At 47.1% G+C, this 20,577-nt stretch overlaps 1 protein-coding gene across 2 annotated transcripts in view; it reads left to right on the forward strand.

The window, feature by feature from the left end:
* CSMD1 (CUB and Sushi multiple domains 1) overlaps positions 1–20,577 on the forward strand; it is a 1,941,062-nt gene that overhangs the window by 1,646,635 nt on the left and 273,850 nt on the right. For both annotated transcript variants that reach the window (XM_032328946.1, XM_032328947.1), the window contains one exon: positions 2,633–2,835. In XM_032328946.1, the coding sequence (XP_032184837.1) occupies positions 2,633–2,835 (203 nt within the window). The remainder of the gene's footprint in view (positions 1–2,632; positions 2,836–20,577) is intronic.

The raw sequence follows: 20,577 nt of genomic DNA on the forward strand, positions 1-20,577 counted from the left end.
ATATGATATAATAGAATAGAATAGAATAGAATAGAATAGAATAGAAAGAATGGCAGAAGAGACGGCACGTTGCAAATGCGGGGACCTGCGTGTTCAGGTCATCCAAAGCCTGGGTCTCTCCTTCCCTTCACGCACGTCCTTCGACAGCCTCTCCTCGTCTTGTGCTCTACAACCCGTCTGTGCTGAGACACACACGTTCACTATTTCCATCCAGACTCTTTTCAGAACTCACGGTTCATATGAACAGCTCCGTCCTGACCGTCACTACTCATGCCCATTTCGCATCTTGAACCCGACATGTGCAAAGCCCGTCCTCCGGTCTTCCCCCTCCCACAAAACCTCCCCCCTTTCTGTTTCTCAGCTCACTCGATGGCAACGCTGCTTTGTATTTTTAAGAAGGAAACCTGCAGTGGCCTTGCTTTCTCTGGTTCCCGTATGTGCCTCATCCCCTGCCGGTCCTCCCCTCAGAATGTGCCCCGAACGGGACCTCCACTCAGTATCTCCACTGTCGACTTGTGTCGCCCCATGGGATGCTTCTGTGCTCCCCCCACCCCCGGACGGCACAGCCGGTGCTCCTGACTCTGCTTTGCTTCTCTCCCCACGTGCGTTTGCCACCCACAAACACACAGTCTGCCTCCCTCCTGTGCGGAGTCCTGGTTTCGGGTTATGGCCGGCTCCTCCTGTCACCATGCCAGCGCCCTGACGGCAGGTTCTCTGTTTCATTCTCTGATGTATCCGAAATTTCTGGAAGAGTGCTGGGTACACAGCTGGTGATCAATACATATTTGTTGAAATGCTGAACCAGGCTGAAAGAGGGATGCCTTAGAGACACAAAAATGGGTTCTACCTCATGAGAAATCAGGGAAATGGAATCTGCACAGGCCACCATTCCTCAACCATCAGATGCTTATGTTCCCAGCCCCTAGAGTGAGATAACGTCAGATATTGATAAAGATGGGCCCGAACAAGGCTATGCGTGCATTACTGAGAGACTACCTACCTACAGTCCCTCGGCAGAACAGCTTATAGATTGTTTCTGAGCCTGGAAAGACCCTGGTGAGTCCCCAGGGCTGCTTCTGGCACCATTGCCGAGACTGAGATGTGCCAATGGGACGACTCTTGTGGAGCACGGTGTAGAGGTGTAGACACGTAGGAGCACCGTGTAGAGTGTAGACGCATAGGATCACTGTGTTGTACGCCCGAAGCTCATGTGATGCTGTGTGCCCACTACACCTTGACAAAAATAAACAAACACACACGCACACAATAAATAAAATGCAGATGCAAACTCCTTTTCAGTTGATGACTAGAACAATAAAGCACTTTCGCGTGCTTGCGAAGTGGACTAAGGAAACCTCCATTCTCTGGGCGAGAGACGGGGCTTGCACGTAATGCCGGCTGCAAATGCAGCTTGGAGGGGCACACGCAACACCAAAATGACATCTCTTATGCAATCAGTGTTGAGTGTCCAAAGTAGGACCCTGTATTGCCTGGGGATGTATCTGCACACCACGGCCGCAGCGTAACGGAGCACGGTCTGTGAACGCTTCAGAACGCAGACTGAGAGGAAGGACGGGCGCATCAGTGGGAGGAGGGGCCGTGGGGCTGTGTCCTTAGGGTTTTGTTTTTAAAGGTCTGAAGCATGTCGGGCAACAGGTGAGCGCGGGGGCGGTGGGCTCCGAGTGTCGCTACCCCCGTACTCGCCTCTGTATTAAAAATATTTCATGTGAGACGCCTTGAAAATGTGCCACGCAGCACGTACTTTCTACAGGTTGAGACAGACACTTTCTTCGAATATATAATACGCAGAGAAGAAATGATCGGGGCCCGCGTCCCTGTGTCCTTCTGTCATTTGTTGTGGTGTTTGTGGAACAAGCAGTGAGGGAGAAACTGGAAAGCGAGGCAGCCGGGAAGTGCCGGTGGCTGAGCTCCCTGCAGCTCTGCTGCCGTCTCCCCCGGCCTCGGCCGCCGCTAGGAGCGAGCTTTCCAGACCCAGAGATGTTCCCCTCGCTTTGGGAAGGACCTCGACGTCTGGTCAAAGTGTATTAAAATGTTACCCAGAAAGGAGTCCCTAGGACACATTTCTGCCTTTGTGTTGGTCCTGCACACACTGTTTCTCTCTGAAAATGCCCTTGGTAGAAAGAATCCCGGTGGCAGGTGGGATGGTGAGGACTCAAGGACCCTGTCCTTGTGCGGAACCTCGTCGCTCGTGTGTGTCCCGGGCACGCACGCTGCCCCCCAGTGGGGCATCTCAGGAACCGCACGGACGCCTGTAAAAATCCTTGATTTGCTTAAAGCAAAGCGAAGTCAAACTCCACTCTGATTTGGGAGGCTGAGAAAGCTTTGAATCATACGAAGAACGGGCAGTCTCAGAAGGAGTTGTTTGGGTCCTTGAATACGTAGCTCAGTGCAGAGCCCCACAGGCTCCGTGTCCTGCGCCTGCCCAGGTAACTCTCACTTGCCCCCGGGGACACGTGTGTCTGAGGCTTCTCAGGGTCAGGCTGCCGGAGACACCTGTCGGGGGGAGGAGGGGACCAGCCCGGTGAGCCCCTGCGCGTCCCGTCTGTGCCAGGGGCTCGGGTGGCGCGGGGGCCCGTCCCGGCAGTCAGCACCGGCTCTGCTCTCTCCACAGCCTGCACTTCATCGTGTTCGACACGGAGACGGCCCACGACACCCTGAAGGTGTGGGACGGCCCGCGGGACAGCGACATCCTGCTCAAGGAGTGGAGCGGCTCCCTGCTCCCCGAGGACATCCACAGCACGTTCAGCGCCCTCACGCTGCAGTTCGACAGCGACTTCTTCATCAGCAAGTCGGGTTTCTCCGTCCAGTTCTCAAGTAGGTGCCGGCCGCCGCTCGTCCGCGCGGGCGCCCGGCCGCCGGGTCGCCAGACCTCGCTGCCCGTCCTCGGGCCCCCCCTCGTGCAGGTCACTTCTGCACAGCGTCGTGAGGTGACCTTTGGAACGGGCAGGGGGAGAGAAAGGTTCATTTTCGGACGTGCTGTCCCCGACCAGATAGGGCGAGCAAGGCATCTCCGTAGTTACAGGAGAGCAGAGACGTGTCATTTTAAAGGCTTCAGACGACCGCAGAATGGGGGCCCTGGATGAGGCTGGTCTCTACCCAAATGGGAACTCGGTCTCGGGCGGCCCCGTAAACCTGCACCAATACCAGGCCCCCCGGTTACCCTACTCTGTGCTGTGACGTCCCCATGAAGTGCAGCTGCTCATCAGACGGGAGGGCCTGCCGTCCACTAACCGGACGGGAGGGCCTGCCGTCCACTCCTGCAGAGAAGGGCCTGCGTTGCCCCTCCTCTGGGCCAGGGTTTCCGGTAGTTGGCGTGACGGAGTTATCCCAGCCGGGTCGCCCGCGGGACCTCCCACGTGCCCACTGGAGCTCTCACCCCCTGACGGAGACGTTCCACCTTTACCGTCAGACCCACTTTTTAACGAGCAGTTTCCCAGGAAGGAAGGAGCGCAGGGACTTCATGGACGCTGACCCTCTGAGCACCCGTCACATCGCACCCTCTAGAGAGGTCGTGGACCTTGGTGGTGCGCAGGGTCGGCCCTGAAACAGGTGAAATTCACACACAAGCACATTCCGCTTCAGCTGTTCTCTTGGCAGGCCACTGGTGAACCACCTTTATGATTTACAAAAGAAAGTGGACTTAGCTCAGTGTAATGCTTTAAAAGGTTGCTAATAAAAATGAAATTATCGTCTGCACAATTTTTAATCTCCGGTTTCACTGAGCTTCCAGTGCAGTGATTTGCAAACATGTGCTAAATTTTCCACTGGCCTGTTGTAAAAATATTTGAGGTAATTTTGTTCCAGCTAACCTGGTTTAGGGGAAAACATTCCTTTATTCTATGATTTTTGCTCTTTTTATCTTCAGAAATGGAAATGAGTAGATGGTAGATGTGTGACTCATTGCCCTTATCCGGCAAAACAAAAAGTTGGCAACGCAGTGAGGTGGTGTTTGTTTCTCTCCTACTCATTCCATCGTTACCTCGACTTTTTTAAAATACATGATTATTTAGAGCACGTTTAGGTGCACAGCAAAAGGGAAGGGAAATACAGAGGTTTCCCATTTGCACTCCCCTCACGCACAGCCTCCCTGTGATCATTGGTGGTGACAGGTCATCACCCACAGACGTGGTTCCCATGGGGTTCGCTCTTGGCGGTTGACGTTCTGTGGGTTTAGAAAAATGGATAATGCCGTGTGTCCACCCTTATAGTACCACACAGAGTAGTTTCACTCCCTAAAAATCCTCTGTGTTCTGAGTACCCATCCCTCGCCGGCACCCTCCACCCCTGACAGAGCTCTGGTTTCCCCAGACCGTCCTGGAGTTGGAGTCCTACAGTGTGTGGTTCCTCAGACGGGTTCTGTCACTGGGCCACATGCATTTAAGGCTCCTCCACGTCTCTTCACCTCTTAACTCATCCCTTTTTAGTGATGGAAGATATTTCATTGGCCACATGGGCCACAGTTCATTCATCACTCGCTACCGAAGAGCATCTCGGTCACTTACAGGTTCTGGCGACTGGGAATCGTGGCTCTGAACATTCTTGTGCAGGATTGTGTGTGGGTGCACGTTTTCCGTTCATTTTGGCCAATACCGAGGACTAGGACTGCTGGATTGTAGGGTAATGGAGTGTATGGTTTTGTTACTGGCCTTTTTTAAAGTTCCCCTTTATTAAATTCTTACCGAACCCAGAAAACACTTATTTTCCTATGTTCCTTCATGATTTCCCTCTCTTCAAAAGACAACTTCTAGTTTTTTTTTAAATAGGCCCTTTATTATAGTTATTTGAGAATCATAGATGTTTTGATTCTCCTTGTTAATTAACTAATTAATATGTTGATGTTTAGAAAGTCATCAACATGAACCCACACATTAAAACCTACAGAAATGAAACATTTTTAAAAAAATTCAGTATTTGAAATCCAGTTTGAACCATGTGAAACTGTCATTTTTGTAGATAAAAATGTTTGACAGTTGGCAATTTCATAAAGTTTGACAAGACCTTGCGCAAGAACTTTCCCTCCCCAGCTTCCAGCTGATGAGTCTGTGAGTCTGGTATGCTCTGGAAAATTCCATGTTAGGAGCAAAAATATACTGCTGACTCTGAGGCCTTTTTGTGAATGGATTTCTTCAAGGTTGTCTTTAAAACTCTATAAAAAGGGGAGAGAAACAAGGTACACAAACTTTGTTTGGCCTAATTTAGAAAAATTAATCTCGGACCCTAATAAGGACACGTGGGTTTCTGTCTTAACCTCTCAAGTCCGTGACTGGCCTTTTGTCTCTGTCCTTTTTGCTTTGTTTGTGGATTGAAGATATGCACCGATTTCCAAGGACCTTTGCATTTCCAAGACTCTGTATTCCGTATTGTACATTTTCCCTTTGCCTTATAGATTATTCTTTTCCAATTCTCAAGCTGCTCTCTGACCCTAGGAGTGAACTAGTCTTCTGTACTGCTGGGATTCATCCAGTGGGGAGCTCTGGCAGGACTTGAGAGGTACCAGGGAAAGAGAGGGGCCATGGTTCCCATCTGCCCTGTTCCCTCCCTGCCGGTTTCCCGGGGTTGGCTCTGTCCCCCAGTCTGAGCTCAGTGCTTGTCTCAAGAAGCCATCCACGTTGTTTTCTAGTTCTTCTACCCAGTTCCCAGGAACCACACTTCTACCTGGGACTGACCTTTGAAAGAAACCCTTTCTAATTATCCTATCAGAAGCGTGCAGTATGTTTTGTGTTGGATCCCGACAACTACAATTCTATAAGCAACATCAGCAAGCACGTGAGATGGTCACGAGTGTGTTCCACTCTCGGTGATGAGCACAAATCCCGCTCCCATTTTCTAAGCGAACTTATGTCCAGGTCACGCTCCCGTGTGTTAAGATAGATGAGAAGCCTGATGTCCGCTGACTCCACAGAACTCCCTCCCCATTCTGGTGCGTGTGGAAATCATAGATGTATTCCTCGGGGTACATAGGGGAGGACCAGGTCCTCTCTGTCCTTGGGTGTTACCGCCACTCTTGTGTCCCCACATGGTCCTGGTCTGTCTGGGTGCCATTTCTCTTGGCAACCACCCTGATCTGTCTCACATGGGCTCTACCTGTAGACCACAGGCTGGAACATGGGCCGTCGTCCAGCCATCTCCACGGCCAAGATGCTCCATGAACCACACAGCAAAATCTGTCACTTTGGGAATACCAGCGGGAGTGGGACACTGTGTGTCTGAGAACTTGATGAAAAGTTGACTCTTAGGCCTAGGGTTACTAACTTGTCAGAGTTTGCCCAGGACTTGCCTGACTTTAGCAAAGAAGTTCCTGAAACCCTTTAGTCAGATTATAAAACGGACACCCCCATGTTGCAGAAACTTCTTCCAGCCCCCGCAAACTGGGACAGCTGCTCACCCTACCCACAGCCATGACCCATGTGCCACTGTCCATCTCTCCGGTCCCAGAGCCTTCCTTCCTCCACTGGAGGTCCCAGCAAGAAAACGAATTCAAGCTGGAGTCTTTCCAAACCAAAGGCGTAGTCTCTTCAAAATCTGCAAAAGAACTGTCCAGACCAAAAGGGCTTTGCTCCTCTTCCGTACCGGAGAGGAAGGAAAAGTCCATGTATGTGCTTCTGTGATCTTGAGACACGGGAAAAAAAAAAAAAAAAAGAAAAAAGAAAAAAAGAAAAGAAGAAAGGAAAAGAAGAAAGAAAGCCTACTTAATGTATGTTACATTGTTTGACCACTCATAAGTCAAGCTAACGTTAAATCTGAAGTATGAGCACGGCACTGTGGGTTCAAAGTAAAATTTAAAATGATGGAGCTGAAAAGGAGTGTTTTCCTCATGGAACTGATATTTCAAGTATGACACTGTTGCCAGGCAAGAGTGCCGTTTATCCGCTAGTATTAAATTAGAGTTTTCTTGATGAACCATTTTGACTTGATAGTATGCCCGTAGCTTGTGAGCTAAGAATTACAGGTGTCCCTGACATATCAGAGGGAAATATTTGTTCGGCCGTTGGTTTTCTTAGGGACATTTGAATCATCAGATTTTAAATAAATGTGGGGCACAGGAATGGGACATCAGTGCTGCTGTACCTCACAGGCACATAACTCCACGGTAAGTTGGAGCTCTGTGATTTATCGGACGGTGGCCCTGTCCCCACAACACCGTCGTCCACTGCTCCAGGCTTCGCCTTCTCTCTTAGTCCTCCTGAGTCCGCTGGCCTCCCTACGGCGGCCTTCTTTGCTGATGGTCCTCTTCCGTCCCCCAAACTGTAAAGGCTGGATGTCCCCAGGTGACAGCGTGCGTTTCTTCTCGACCAGCATTCCCTCCTAAGGTTCTGTCAGCCACGCTCCCATCACCCCCTTCCCCCGAGCGCTGGCTGTCTCGTCGGCCCTGCTGTCCGCGCGGACGCAGAGACACAGAGCAGGCAACTTGACCCACGACACTTGACCGCACTTCTCATCAGCCCTGTCCCGAGCCTCATGTTCTCGAAGCCTTCCCTGTGCCCGCAGATGCCGACCGCACTCTGAGAGGGGCTCGGGGTAAAGCCTCTGCTTTATAAATCTCTTTGTTTCACATCCCACGTGTCGTCCCGCAACAAATTCAGTCGGGTCCGTAGTCACAACCCCAGTTCCAACCAGTTCTCTCAGCCCGTACCCCTGCCGCCTCGGTCTGAGTCGTCTGGGATCGGGCTGAGCCGTCGCGGTCGACGAACCGGCTTCTCCTCTCCTGTCCCTGCCCACTTCCTCGTTCACCCGAGCACGGGGAGCAGGACGCGCTTGAGTGGGACAACTCAGATGACAACCCACGTCTGGCCGGCACTCTCCACCGTCCCTCATCCCAGCAAGACACATTCCGGATTCGTCTACTGCCGACGTGAAGGCTCTGAAATCTCCCGGGCAAACGTCCCCTCATCCAGGTTCTCCATGTCACCCACAGTCAAGCCCCTTGTACCGGCGCTCCAGCAGGACAGCCCCTCCCTCGGTCTGCCCGCATGTGCGGAGTACGTTCCTTTTACTACTCGCGTCCAGACCCTCTCCTCTCTGCTGGCTCCGTGAACCCCAGGGTAGCCGCAGCCGCCTTTTAAGGTTGCCTTAGCAGATGAGTCATTGGTCTCTTAACCGTCTCCCAGCCCAAGACCCGCATACCCGTTCCCGCGCTCACAGCGAGAAGTCTGTTTGCAGTCAGCACACTGCGTTCCTGGAGGGCAGACGGTGTTTGTACTTCTGCAACACGGTGGATAATTAGTGGCTAAAAAGTATTTGCTAATTGAATATGCTTGAAAATATTAGGGTGACTGTGATTGCTCTGCAAACACTACGTGCCTCGGTGGGGGATGTCGTCTTCTGCATTAACTTTAGCTTCATTCAAAATTTCTGAAAGAAGATTTTAATAATGCATACTTAAGTGCTGATTTTAATATTATGATTCTTTCACTTCTGGATTTGTATTTACCCAATGTTGACAGTTAAGATAAATTATCTTCTCGTAATGTTTATTATCAGGAGTTTAGTGGCCAGATATAGACTGCATTTTGACTAGTTAAGAACACATTATAAAAATGCAGTGAAAGTCAGGCATTTTTGCTGACCATTTACATTTTGTAATTATTTAGAAAATTATTTATCCTTGATTCCTTCATGTCTTGATGCCTTTTGGAAACAAGGCAGAACATTTTTATTTTATAAAGCTTAATACCCATTTTGAAAACGAATACGGTTTAATCTATCATTTGATAAATTTTCTTATTTCGTTAAGGCATGGTCGTTTTTTCTGTGCGCTGAAATGATTTTGGTCCGGGAAACAGTCATTGCTTATCGTCAACTCTGCATGTCTGCGTGTGTGTTTCATGACGACCGACGGAGTAGGGAAGGATCTCGTGCTTCCCCATGTGTGTGTTTACTTCACCTGACCATAAGGCAAGCCTTTCTGTGCTAGGAAATGAGCTGCTGATGCTCACGAGATAAGCAAACCCCATTAAAGGCCCCTTGTCCTGCCCGCTCGGCGCAGCGTGTAAACAAGAGAACATGCGCTGACTAGTGCAATTATGCTAATCGTAATCAGACTAACACTTTTCATTAAAGCTTAATTACCATTTAATCATGCATAAGATGCAAGAAAATGGAGTTCAGCACACAAAACTGACCTTTACTCTGAGGGTTAAATAAACTTCCAGCCAGCCTTCCGTGGTCTGGACAGCCCGCTCCTCTGTCTCCGGGAGCTCGAGAGCCACTTGGCATCTCAGATTTTCTGAGACTGATTTCTTCGTAAATCTCGACTGTAACTTAGTGGCTACATGACATCTCTTCCTAATTTGCTTTATTGAAAGATAATTTAATAGGTCATGTTTATGTTAAAAAAACAAACCCTCATCCATTGTTCATGATGGGAGAGCCCATGGGGACTGCCGGATGCGGATTGGCGTGGGATCGTTTTGCGGGAGAGACCCAGCCACGAACCCTAGGTTTATGGGCCAGGGTTCTGGAGGGGCAGCTAGAACCGCTGCTCCTCTCGGCCCTCCCGGAACCTTCCTCACGGGACCGATGGAGAACTGACCGTCAGTTTGTATCACTGGCCACTCCCAGGCATGGACCGTGAATGGCTCAGGGTCAGAGAGGGCCACTCAGTGTTGATTCCAGCACCTGCTCGTGCTGATGCAGCACTGATGTCCTGAGTTGACAGCATGTAAGATGCCAGTTTAGTCGAGACGTTAAGTCCTGTGATTTCGTGGAGAGCAGGGATTTTAGCCGTGATCAGTTGTGTGATACCCTCAAGACTGGTAAGAAAAAGAAAGGAGAGAAACAGGACGTGTAAATGACACCTTTCCTGTTTGTGAGAATACGCCCCCCCCCCAGTCTTATTGAAATATAATAAGACAGTTGTATAAGTTTAAGGTGTACAAGCTGGCAATTCGATACGTTTATATGTGGAAAAATGATTATCGTCTTAGCTTCTGTTAACACCTCCCTCACAACACGTAATCACCGTTTCTTTCTAGTGGTGAGAACATGTAAACTCTACTCTCTCTGCAACTTTCAAGTTTACAATGCAGTATTTTTCACTATAATCACCATGCATTAGAGTCCTAGAATGCATTTATGTTTTAACTAGAAGTTTGTACCATTTGACCAATAGCTCCCCGTTTGCTTGATTCTCCAGCCGTGGTAACAGACATTTCTACTCTCCAGTTCTATTAATGTGTCTCTTTAAGATGCCACCTGTATGATATTATACAATATTTGTCTTTCTCTGTCGGATATATCTTTTTTAAAAATATTTATTTATTTATTTATTTATTTATTTATTTATTTATTTATTATTTCTCTTCAGTGTAACAGAATTCATTGTTTTTGCACCACACCCAGTGCTCCCTGCAATCCGTGCCCCCCTTAATACCCACCACCTGGTACCCCAACCTCCCACCCCCCGCCCCCTCAAAACCCTCAGATTGTTTTTCAGAGTCCATAGTCTCTCATGGTTCACCTCCCCTTCCAATTTCCCCCAACTCCCTTCTCCTCTCCATCTCCCCATGTCCGCCATGCTATTTGTTATGCTCCACAAATAAGTGAAACCATATGATAATTGACTCTCTCTGCTTGACTGATTTCACTCAGCAGAATCTCTTCCAGTCCCGTCCATGTTGCTACAGAAGTTGGGTATTCGTCCTTTCTGATGGAGGCATAATACTCCATAGTGTATATGGACCACATCTTCCTTATCCATTCGTCCTTGAAGGGCATCTTGGTTCTTTCCACAGTTTGGTGACCGTGGCCATTGCTGCTATAGACATTGGGGTACAGATGGTCCTTCTTTTCACTCCATCTGTATCTTTTGGGTAAATAACAGTAGTGCAATTGCAGGGTCATAGGGAAGCTCTGTTTTTAATTTCTTGAGGAATCTCCACACTGTTCTCCAAAGAGGCTGCACCAACTTGCATTCCCACCAACAGTGTCAGAGGGTTCCCCTTTCTCCACATCCTCTCCAACACATGTTGTTTCCTGTCTTGTTGATTGTGGCCATTCTGACTGGCGTAAGGTGATATCTCAATGTGGTTTTAATTTGAATCTCCCTGATGGCTAGTGATGATGAACATTTTTTCATGTGTATGATAGCCATGTGTATGTCTTCATTGGACAAGTGTCTGTTCATTTTTTTAATTCCTTTTCAGTGTTCCTGAATTTATTGTTTATGCACCACAGCCAGTGTTCCATGCATCTGTGCCCTCCATAATACCCATCTGTCTGATGTATCTTGTTTAACATAATACCCTCAATGTCATCTGTGTTGTCACAAAAGGCAGGATTTTTTTCTTTTTTTAAGACTGAATACTACCCCACTATGTGTCTGTAGAGATGTAGCTATGGATCGATGTGAAGGTAAACACGCACGATGGGAGTACGTCTTCTTCACCCACTCATCTAGTGATGGACATGTAGGTTGTTTCCATGTCTTGGCTACTGTGCGCAACGCCGCAGTGGACACGGGGTGAGGATATTTACTCAAGATCCTGTTTTAATTTTCTCTGGATTAACACCCTGTAGTGAGATTGCTGCATCATCCCATAATTCTGCTCTTTAATTTTCTGAGGAACCTCCGTACTGTTTCCCACAGTGGCTGCACCAATCTACATTCCCACCAACAGAGCACAATGGTTCCACTTTCTTGAGGACGTCTCTTTGATGCTTGACAATAAAAGAGGTTATCCACATTTTTCTATAGAACTGCCAGTTGGAATATCATCTGTGACAGCGTTTCTGCTGATATAAACCCTACCCAGGCTCGAAGCTCATGCATCAGACCTCAGGCAACTGTGATTTCTGTGGACCGTCACCGCGAGCTGACCCTCTCCTATGACCTTGGACATAAAATGTCCCGTGAATCTCAAACTCTAAATCAACTTATGTTGTATTAGGCAGACTTGAGCAACCTTATTTTGAGGAAAGGGCAATGCTCCCAGATTTAATAGACTGAATTCTCACAATGCCTTAAAAACATGCCATTCAGAAATAAGTTGAGTTGGTAGTTGAGAGCATGAGACATTCAAATCACTGTGACGATAACACTTGAGGCTGACCATCCAGCCTCACCCTGTCCAGGATAAGGGGACCCTTAGCCTTGTAGAGTGTGTCATACCGTAACTATAATCATTTCGCGGTAAGAAGTTTAACCAATCCCTTCTTCACTCATGCATGAATGGCATTTATTCACCAACAAATATTTGACCCCTTCCTGTTATGTTTCCGATACGATACTGGGCAGGAGACCCAGCGCTGCGGAAGGCAGGAATCGCCCTGGTCATCAACAGTGGTGGGGGAGGGGCAACCGGACAATTACGTCTTCGGAGTGTACGGTTATAGCACCATCGGAACTGCATCTGTGCCGTTCAGAACCAGTCCTCTGTGTCGCTCTGGTTCTTGTGGATCCTGTCCTGCCCTTCCCCGCCCTTGGACGGCCAGTCCAGCTCTGGGCCTTTCAGTTTCTGTCCTTTACCCTTTGGTCTTCTCCATGCGCGTCCCTAACCCCGCTGGGGATGTGCGCTCTCTATGCATCACCTGAAATGCTCGAAGGGTCACGTTCAAACATGTCTTTCTTCTACTCTTGTCTTAACATTCCTGTCCGCCCGCCCCACCTTCACTCGGTTCCTTTGCTTCTGCCGGGGCCTGGGGGCTGTTGCTGTCTCCGTCGGAGTCTTCGTCTCAGTTCATGCCTCTGCTTCCTCGCAGAGCAGTGCCTTCCGCAGAATCACGTCCCTTACGACGCGCTGCCCCCTCCTGCCTTGTGGGCTCTGGGCGTTGTCTCCTGCCCCTGTTCTCATGCAGGCTGGCAGGGCTCCCGACAAGAAGCACCCGAGCCAGCAGCGTCTTCACGCTACATGCCGGCCTCCACCTGCGCAGGGCTCTGCTCCGGTCACTTCCTTGTCCGGCCAGCTCCCGGCCCCCTCTCCTTACCGCCCTCCGCTCGTCACCGCCCTCCGCAAACCATCGAACGCCACGTACTAGACGACCTCAAGTCACATCTCAGCAAACACAAAGCCATCAGATGGGTGCCCTCTGCTGCCCTCCCACAGCTGTACAGGCCAGTGGAAATGTCTGTTTCCTCACTCCTGTTCCCCAGGACATCAGCCCCTTCTCGGGAGCAGGGCTCGCCCTAACGACGCAGCTGCCGTGGGGACTTTGCTCTGTGTCGACCTCTCTCTCATGCTCCCTGATTCCGTTATTCAGGTGTAAAAGTGCCGAAACCACAATTCGAAATAAATACCTATGACTACCATGGTCCACGTCTGGGTTTCCTCCTGTTTCTCTGCTTTCGTAGAACACTTGTCCCAGCCCCACGGGCCACCCGTGGGTGATCTGCACGGGACCCTCATCACATAAGGCCCTGAGACAGCCGGGTCTCCTCCTGCCCAGACTCTGTCCGTGCGGCCATTCAGAGCGGTGCAGTTGTGCTGAACGTGGATGTGAGGAGCGCCACCGTGGCAGGGACAGATCTGACCACACTGAGCACCTGCTTGAAAGCTACTCAAGTGTCTCACTCTCGTCGGAATAAAATCCGCGCTCGGTCACACAGCCTTGAGTCAGTCACCATCCAGCTTCGGTCTGTGTCCATTCTCGCTCGCTGCTTCTGCTCCTTCTGCCATCAGATCGTTGCTCTTGTGTGCAGACCTTCCCTTGGTTGCTCCCTGGGCTGAGGCCACCTCCCCCACCACAGTCTTCATTTTACAAGTCACAGTGAAACACAGCCCCTTTTAGGAGACTCTCTGGATCCAAGAATAAGTAAGAACCCATTCTATCTGATTTTTACACTTCCCTCTCATAATAGTCAACACACTTTTTTTTTTTTTTTTTCAAATGACTTTCTCATTGTTACTGAAAGCCCGGTACTCAGAGGTCAAAGGTCCTCGCTAGGACTGTGTTTACTTTATGCTTCACAGTGACACAAACAGCTTTGCCTTTCTGTCTTCTGCCCTGTGTGTACGTCTGCATTTTCTGCATATTTCTTACTTTCTTAGTTGTTGGTTCTGGTGAGATTGAGTTTTCTAAACGAATTATTTTCTAAAAATAGTTTTGTTCTAATATTCGTCGTCTCTAGGATGGTTCCAGATCCGCCCAGAAGATGTGTGTCAGATTCCACTCAAAGTAACTTCAAGTAGACCCCCCCCCGCCCCCACGACAGCTCACACCCTAACCAGGGCAGGCGGAAACTCACGTGGGGTGTGGGCCGGAGTAAGGTACTTGGCAGCACGTAAATTACTAAAAAGACTGTAGGCTCTCCAGATGCCAGCCATCCTGTCACTGAGCATAAGGAGAGACCACAAACGTATGTCATTTCTATTATATATAGAGTCTTTATTTTATATTTATATATAAAAATTATGTATATCTTAAGCTTAATTAGACTGATTCGAACTTCGAGAAACGCCATGACCTCAAATGTACACATAACACACACACACACACACACACACACACACACACACACACAATTTTTAGACTCGGAGACACAGAGGCGTGGTTTTCCATACATGAGAGCACCTGACCAAGGGCTTGCCCCATCCTTACCAGTGATGTAAACTTCAGGATGTGAATCAAACCCATTAGCGATAATTTCCATGGCAATTAGGTTAAATGAGGACGGAACACCGTGTGTACCATGGCAGAGTTTAATGCGGACTATACACAAAGGTACAGAAGGTAAAAGCACTTTGACTTATCTGTTTTCTCCAAATCTGAGGAATTGCTATTATGGATTCTTGGTTCTAGAAATAGACTCCAGGGAAGTATTACGTGATAAATGGTGTAGTCTGCAGTTCTCAAATTAGATTTTCCCTCCCTTTGGCCTCCTGCTTCACACCACTCAATTCAGACTGACAGGAGGAAGGATCTCCTGACTCGTGCTTGGCAAGAAAGCTATAGATAATGTAGTTTTGACTTCAAAACAGGAGAAGATAGTAAAGAAATAAATATCGCTTTATCGTGTTAATGATATGATACCAGATCTTTGCAGTGCTTCAGCAGGCTGAGGTTTCTACAACATATTGAAATTATTCATCATGCCTTTGTAATCAATCCATAATAGGCGAATTTGCAACACTTTTAATGAAAAACCTGATGGTGATGATTTCCTCTCCTCCAGTCTGTTTTTCGTCAATACACAGATGTTCATTGTTCGTACCAATTGGAAAGCAGATAATCAGTTTAATCGTGACGGCTTTTGTGAGTAGATATTTAGAGAAGGCTCTTTGGAGGATGACGGTTGAGGTTTTTAATTTGATTTTGACTTCAGATATAAAGAAACTAAAATTACGATGATTCACTGAGGGATCCTTCAGTGTTATAAGGACGCAAAACACAGCCAGGCTGGCACGGGGCATTCAAAATTAAAATATTTGTGTTGGTATTAGACATAAGGTGGTTTATAACTAACTCGGATCATATTTCTAAGACTCAAAGGGCAAACATTCTTGGTTTATCCTAGGTTTCTACATCTGGCAATAATAGAGGAAACACTGTTGATTAGAGTAACTATCTCCGAGAACGTCCAATCCCTGCCCCAAGAGGAAGTTTGACTGCCTCCCCACGCAGTCCTAGGAAGTTAATTAAGACAAGTGAGTCGAGTATTGGGAACACTATTACTCCGTTATATTTTTAGGCCTTTTTATTAAAGAGTTTCAAAGTACATTTCTTTGCATGGTTTAAGTTTTACAACTACATGACATCCAGAATTCGAAAACACAGTTTCATGACTAAAAAGAGGTGTTGGAACATTTGTTTGCAAGAATTAGGAAAACCATTTGATTCGTAGATATTGTCTACACTGGGAATTTATTATATACCAGTAATATGGTCTTCCCAACGACTGATTTTAAGTGTCTCTCTGAGCCCACTGAGAAAGTTAGTTTAAAATGACTTAAACGAGGTAGTTTAAAACAAATTACAGTATTATAATAGACCAACTGGAGAATCAGAATCCAGCTACAAGACTGGGCAGGGGAAAGGGAGCGTGTGTAAGGCCTGAATTAAAAATGAAAATCGATGGGGTCGGGGATCGTGGCTCAGTCTAACAGTGGCCATATCAATAACAGCTCTTGAATTATTCTATTTTCATTTAATTAGCAGGAAAGCTGTTTATGGGATTCAGACTGGGTTTGGCTTTAATGAAATACACATTCCTCTTTGTGCAAAAGAAAGGTGATTGATTTATTTCTGTTGCCTATGAAATTGTTTTTAATTGTGGAATTCAATTTCTACTTGTGTTCAGCGGATATATGTGACATATTTCATAGCTATTCAGCACATGTCCTGAATAAAGCTCATAAGGCAAATTTTTCCACTTTTGAAATATTGTGACACAGAACTCCCAAGTGGCAGATCATCAAGGGTGTTTAATGTTTTCTCGGAATGTCACTCGTCCTGTCTGCACATCTGTCTTAACACCTGTGTTTCCACTGACAGCCTAGAACCTTCCAAGCTTTCGGAGGTTTTAACATGTCACGGAATCCTTTTCCTCCTCCCAGATCTCGGTGACAACACTGACAGAGCCTCCGGGGTTAGTAATTGTGTTCACTGGGAAGGACTCTTTGTTTGGTTTCACATTTTTTCCCCCAAGAGAAATTGTCGTTGTCCCCAGGAATAGGCAAAAATGACACCGTGTAGGGTCCATCTTCAGATTTGCCAATATTGACCAAGATTTTACAATCGTGAAACCTATTTTGCTTTCCGTCATGAAGGAACAATGAGAAATACACGATTTTTGTGTCGGGTCTGGATAAAATTTTAATCCCTTTCACTATGAATTGAAATGTTTATTCACATACTTTTATATGATACAAAAAAATTTTTTTTAAAGATTTTATTTATTTATTTGACAGACAGAGATCACAAGTAGGCAGAGAGGCAGGCGGAGAGAGAGGAAGCAGGTCCTCTGAGGAGCAGAGAGCCTGATGCGGGGCTCGATCCCAGGACTCTGGGATCATGACCCGAGCCGAAGGCAGAGGCTTTAACCCATTGAGCCACCCAGGCACCCCATGATACAAAATTTTTATAAGTGAAATGACTAATATTCATTATATGTAATTCAAATGAATGCTATAACTTATACATATATATTTAGTTTTTATATTTTTTACATTAAAAATTTTCTTTAGAAGTCATTATAAATTCACATGCACTTGTCAAAACTAAAACAGAGATCCTATGGATCCCTCCCCCAGTTTCTCCCAATGACAACACTTTACAGTGAAGGACTGCGTATCCCAGCTGGGGTCATGGCTTCCGTATGCTCAATACACAGACCATTCATCAGCACAGGGAACCTCAGGTCGCACTCGAATGCCCACACCAACGTCCCTCCTGTACCCACTCCGTCTTAAACCCCACAAACATTAATCTGTTCTCCATCGCCATAATGTTGTAGTTTCCAGAATGTTCTGTGCAAGGAGTCACGGAACATGTCCTCTCCTGATGGACTTCTCACTCAGCGTCGTTCTGGGGAGACGCCCCCTGCTCCTTGTCTGCAGCCACAGTGTATCTTGGGACAGTGCTGGACAGTACTCCACGGATCGGATGTGCTAGCTCCCTTAATTACCCGCCCGCTGACGGCGATCTGGGTTATTTCTAGTTTGGGGCTATTATGAATACAGCTGCTATACACATTCATGTACAGGTGTTTGGGCGAACATAACTTTTTGTTTCTCAGGGATAAATGCCCCGAAGTGTAATTTCTGGGTTGAATGATAATTGAATGATTATGGCCAAATGATTTTCCAGAGTAGCTGAACCATTTTATGTTTTCACCCATGATGCCTAATTGACCCATCCCCACCAGCATTTATGTTGTCCATGGGTATGCATGTAAACAGAACGATACGTCATATTGCTGACTGTGCTCATAGACATTATGCAATTTCTTAGTGGCTAATGATTATGAACATCTTTTTACACCCTTATTTATCATGCGTGTATTCTCTTCAGTGAGATATTTACTTATGCCTTTTGCCCATTTTTGGTTGGATTATTACTTTTCCCATCTTGAGCATTCTTCATGTATTTTAGATATTAGTCCTTTGTCAGATATATGGCTTTCAAACTTCTTCTCTCAGTATGTAGCTCTTCTATTCAGCCACTTAAAACAATTTTTCAGAGGAAAGGCTTTAACTGCGATGATGTCGAATTTATCAGTGATGTCTAATTTGCTTTTATGGATCGTACTTTTGCTTCCTTGTCTAACTACGAACTCCTTGCCCTGCCCTAAAGCCCGAAGATTTTCTAAAGCTTTTAGAGTTTTTTCTTTTATATGGAAAGCTGCGTTCTGTTGTGAAGTAGTTTTCATATAAAATGAGACTTAGGTCAAGGCCCCCATTTTTTTCGATCTCGTATGCATTGCTCCGGCACCGCGTGCTCCTTTTGAAACACAGATGGGGAGAGTCACTCCCCTGCGCCGTTGAGCAGACACCGCTCCCCTCTTTGCGGGCGGAGATCTCGGTAGACTCCGCGTCTCCAGTTACTGAAGGACCTTGACATTTTCAGAAATTAAAGGAGGTATGTGGAGACTTAATTACGTGGCTCTTTGTAGAATTCAAACCCACTCTCTTTCATTTAAAGTTCAGGCTTAAGTGGATGTACCCCGACAAAGGAATTAAGGTGTCTCTTTCTGTCTGTTTTCTAAACCTTTTTCAGCCACTTATGCAATAATGGACATGTAACAGAATTCTGAGTGCTGGTCAGTGTTTGTCCTATGAAACATGAAGTCTGTGACCTTCAAGATTTCCTTACTTGTCACAAGGGTCAAACCTAAAAGAGAAACTTTCAGAAAGATGATAACCTTATGTGCATGAAGAGTTGAATTCATAAAGAATTTAAATCATTTTTCTTAAGAACATAAGGATTAATGAGATAAAGTGTTACTTTCTTGATGATCCGTAGAAGGGTAACGAAAGGCCACAGGAATGCTAAGGGTTATTGCATGGCGGTTGTGTGTGGACGGGCAGCAGACCCTCTCTGAGGAGGGTAGCAAGTATTCCGGGCTTTACAGGTCGCAGGTGGTCCGTGCTGCAACCGGTCAGCCCTCCTGCTGTCCTGGGAAAGCGGCCACAGACAGGACGAAAATGAACCGTCATGGCTGTGTTGCCGTAAAATTACGTTTACGCACACTTGAACTTCATGAACACAATTTGAATTTCATGTGTCATGAAATAGTATTTTTTTTTTATATATTTTTCAACCACTTAAAGATGTAAAAACCATCCTTACCTCGCCAGCCCTAGCAGAGCAGGTGTTGGGCCAGGTTTGGACGTCGGGCCATAGTTTGTCGACTCCTGCTGGAGACCGTTAAAAGCAAAGTCTATCAGTTGGTGCCGTTACATCTGCATTAGGCTCCCCAGTTCCATAAATGTGGGGATGAGATAGAAACTCCAGTATCTCACGTACACATTGAAGTTGCTTTTATGAAGATTATGTTTAATCGATCCCTGTAATTGGTTTGTAAACTCATCAAGAAGTAAATAACAGATAAAGATATTTGCTTTACAGATAAAGCAAATCTGACAGTATAATGCCGAGAAGTCAAATCCTAAATACATAAAAAAGGATATTTATGTTGTTTATTAACATCATCTGTGGGGGGGGTCTTCCAACCTATTTCCAGTTGCAGCTGAGCCGCTCCCCGCTGTTCTTCAGCGGGCTCTCCCACGTCCTGGTTCCCAGCATTCTACATCTTTTACTTCCCTTCTCTCACGATCAGTTCCTCCCACAGCAGTGCGAGCCCCACGGGGAGGGGCCCTAACCAGCTTCTCTGCCCGGGCGGGCCCAGTGGAGACCATGGCTGGGCACGCGGCCGGCGCTGGAGGCGGTGTGAAGGAGGGAATGAGCGTGCCGATGAAAACGCGCCCCAGCCTGGGTTTGTGGCGGTGGTTTTCCTTTCTTGTAGCAATTTACTGACTTTGAGGTCATACAAACATGTTCTTACGTAATATGCTCATTTTTGCATTTTGAATTATTTGGCAGAGATAGAAGAAAGCTCTACCATAATGTAACATTCTTGCGTAGGTAAAAAACAAAATAAAGTAATAATCGTGTCAATCTGGAAATTACTGCGTGAAAGACGCCTTTGATTAAATACGGCATCAGCCTGTCTCTTTCCTAAGATGGGCATTTCATCGCACAGGTGTGGGGTGCAGGTACTCCTGTGGCTGGAGAGCCGCGCTCCCGAAGGGTTCACGTTCACAGTACCAAGTTTGGGGATGAGGGTCACCATGGAGAACAAGACCCTCCAGTGTCCCCCATTCCTTGGGCTATGTATGGGCATGAATGAAAAGAGGGAGATTAGCCGTGCCTGGGTGACTCAGTGGGTTAAAGCCGCTGCCTTCAGCTCAGGTCATGATCCCAGGGTCCTCGGATGGAGCCCTGAATGGGGCTCCTTGCTCACTGGGGAGTCTGCTTCTCCCTCTGCCTGCTGCTCCCCCTGCTTGTGCTCTGTCTCCCTCTCTCTCAAATGAATAAATTTGAAAAATATTTTTCAAACAGAGGGAGATTAAAGCTCTATTCAGTAGATGAGTTAAAGGTCTAAACAGAAGTCCTTTTACC

The sequence above is a fragment of the Mustela erminea genome, chromosome 21 (assembly GCF_009829155.1).
Source record: "Mustela erminea isolate mMusErm1 chromosome 21, mMusErm1.Pri, whole genome shotgun sequence".
Taxonomy (NCBI): domain Eukaryota; kingdom Metazoa; phylum Chordata; class Mammalia; order Carnivora; family Mustelidae; genus Mustela; species Mustela erminea.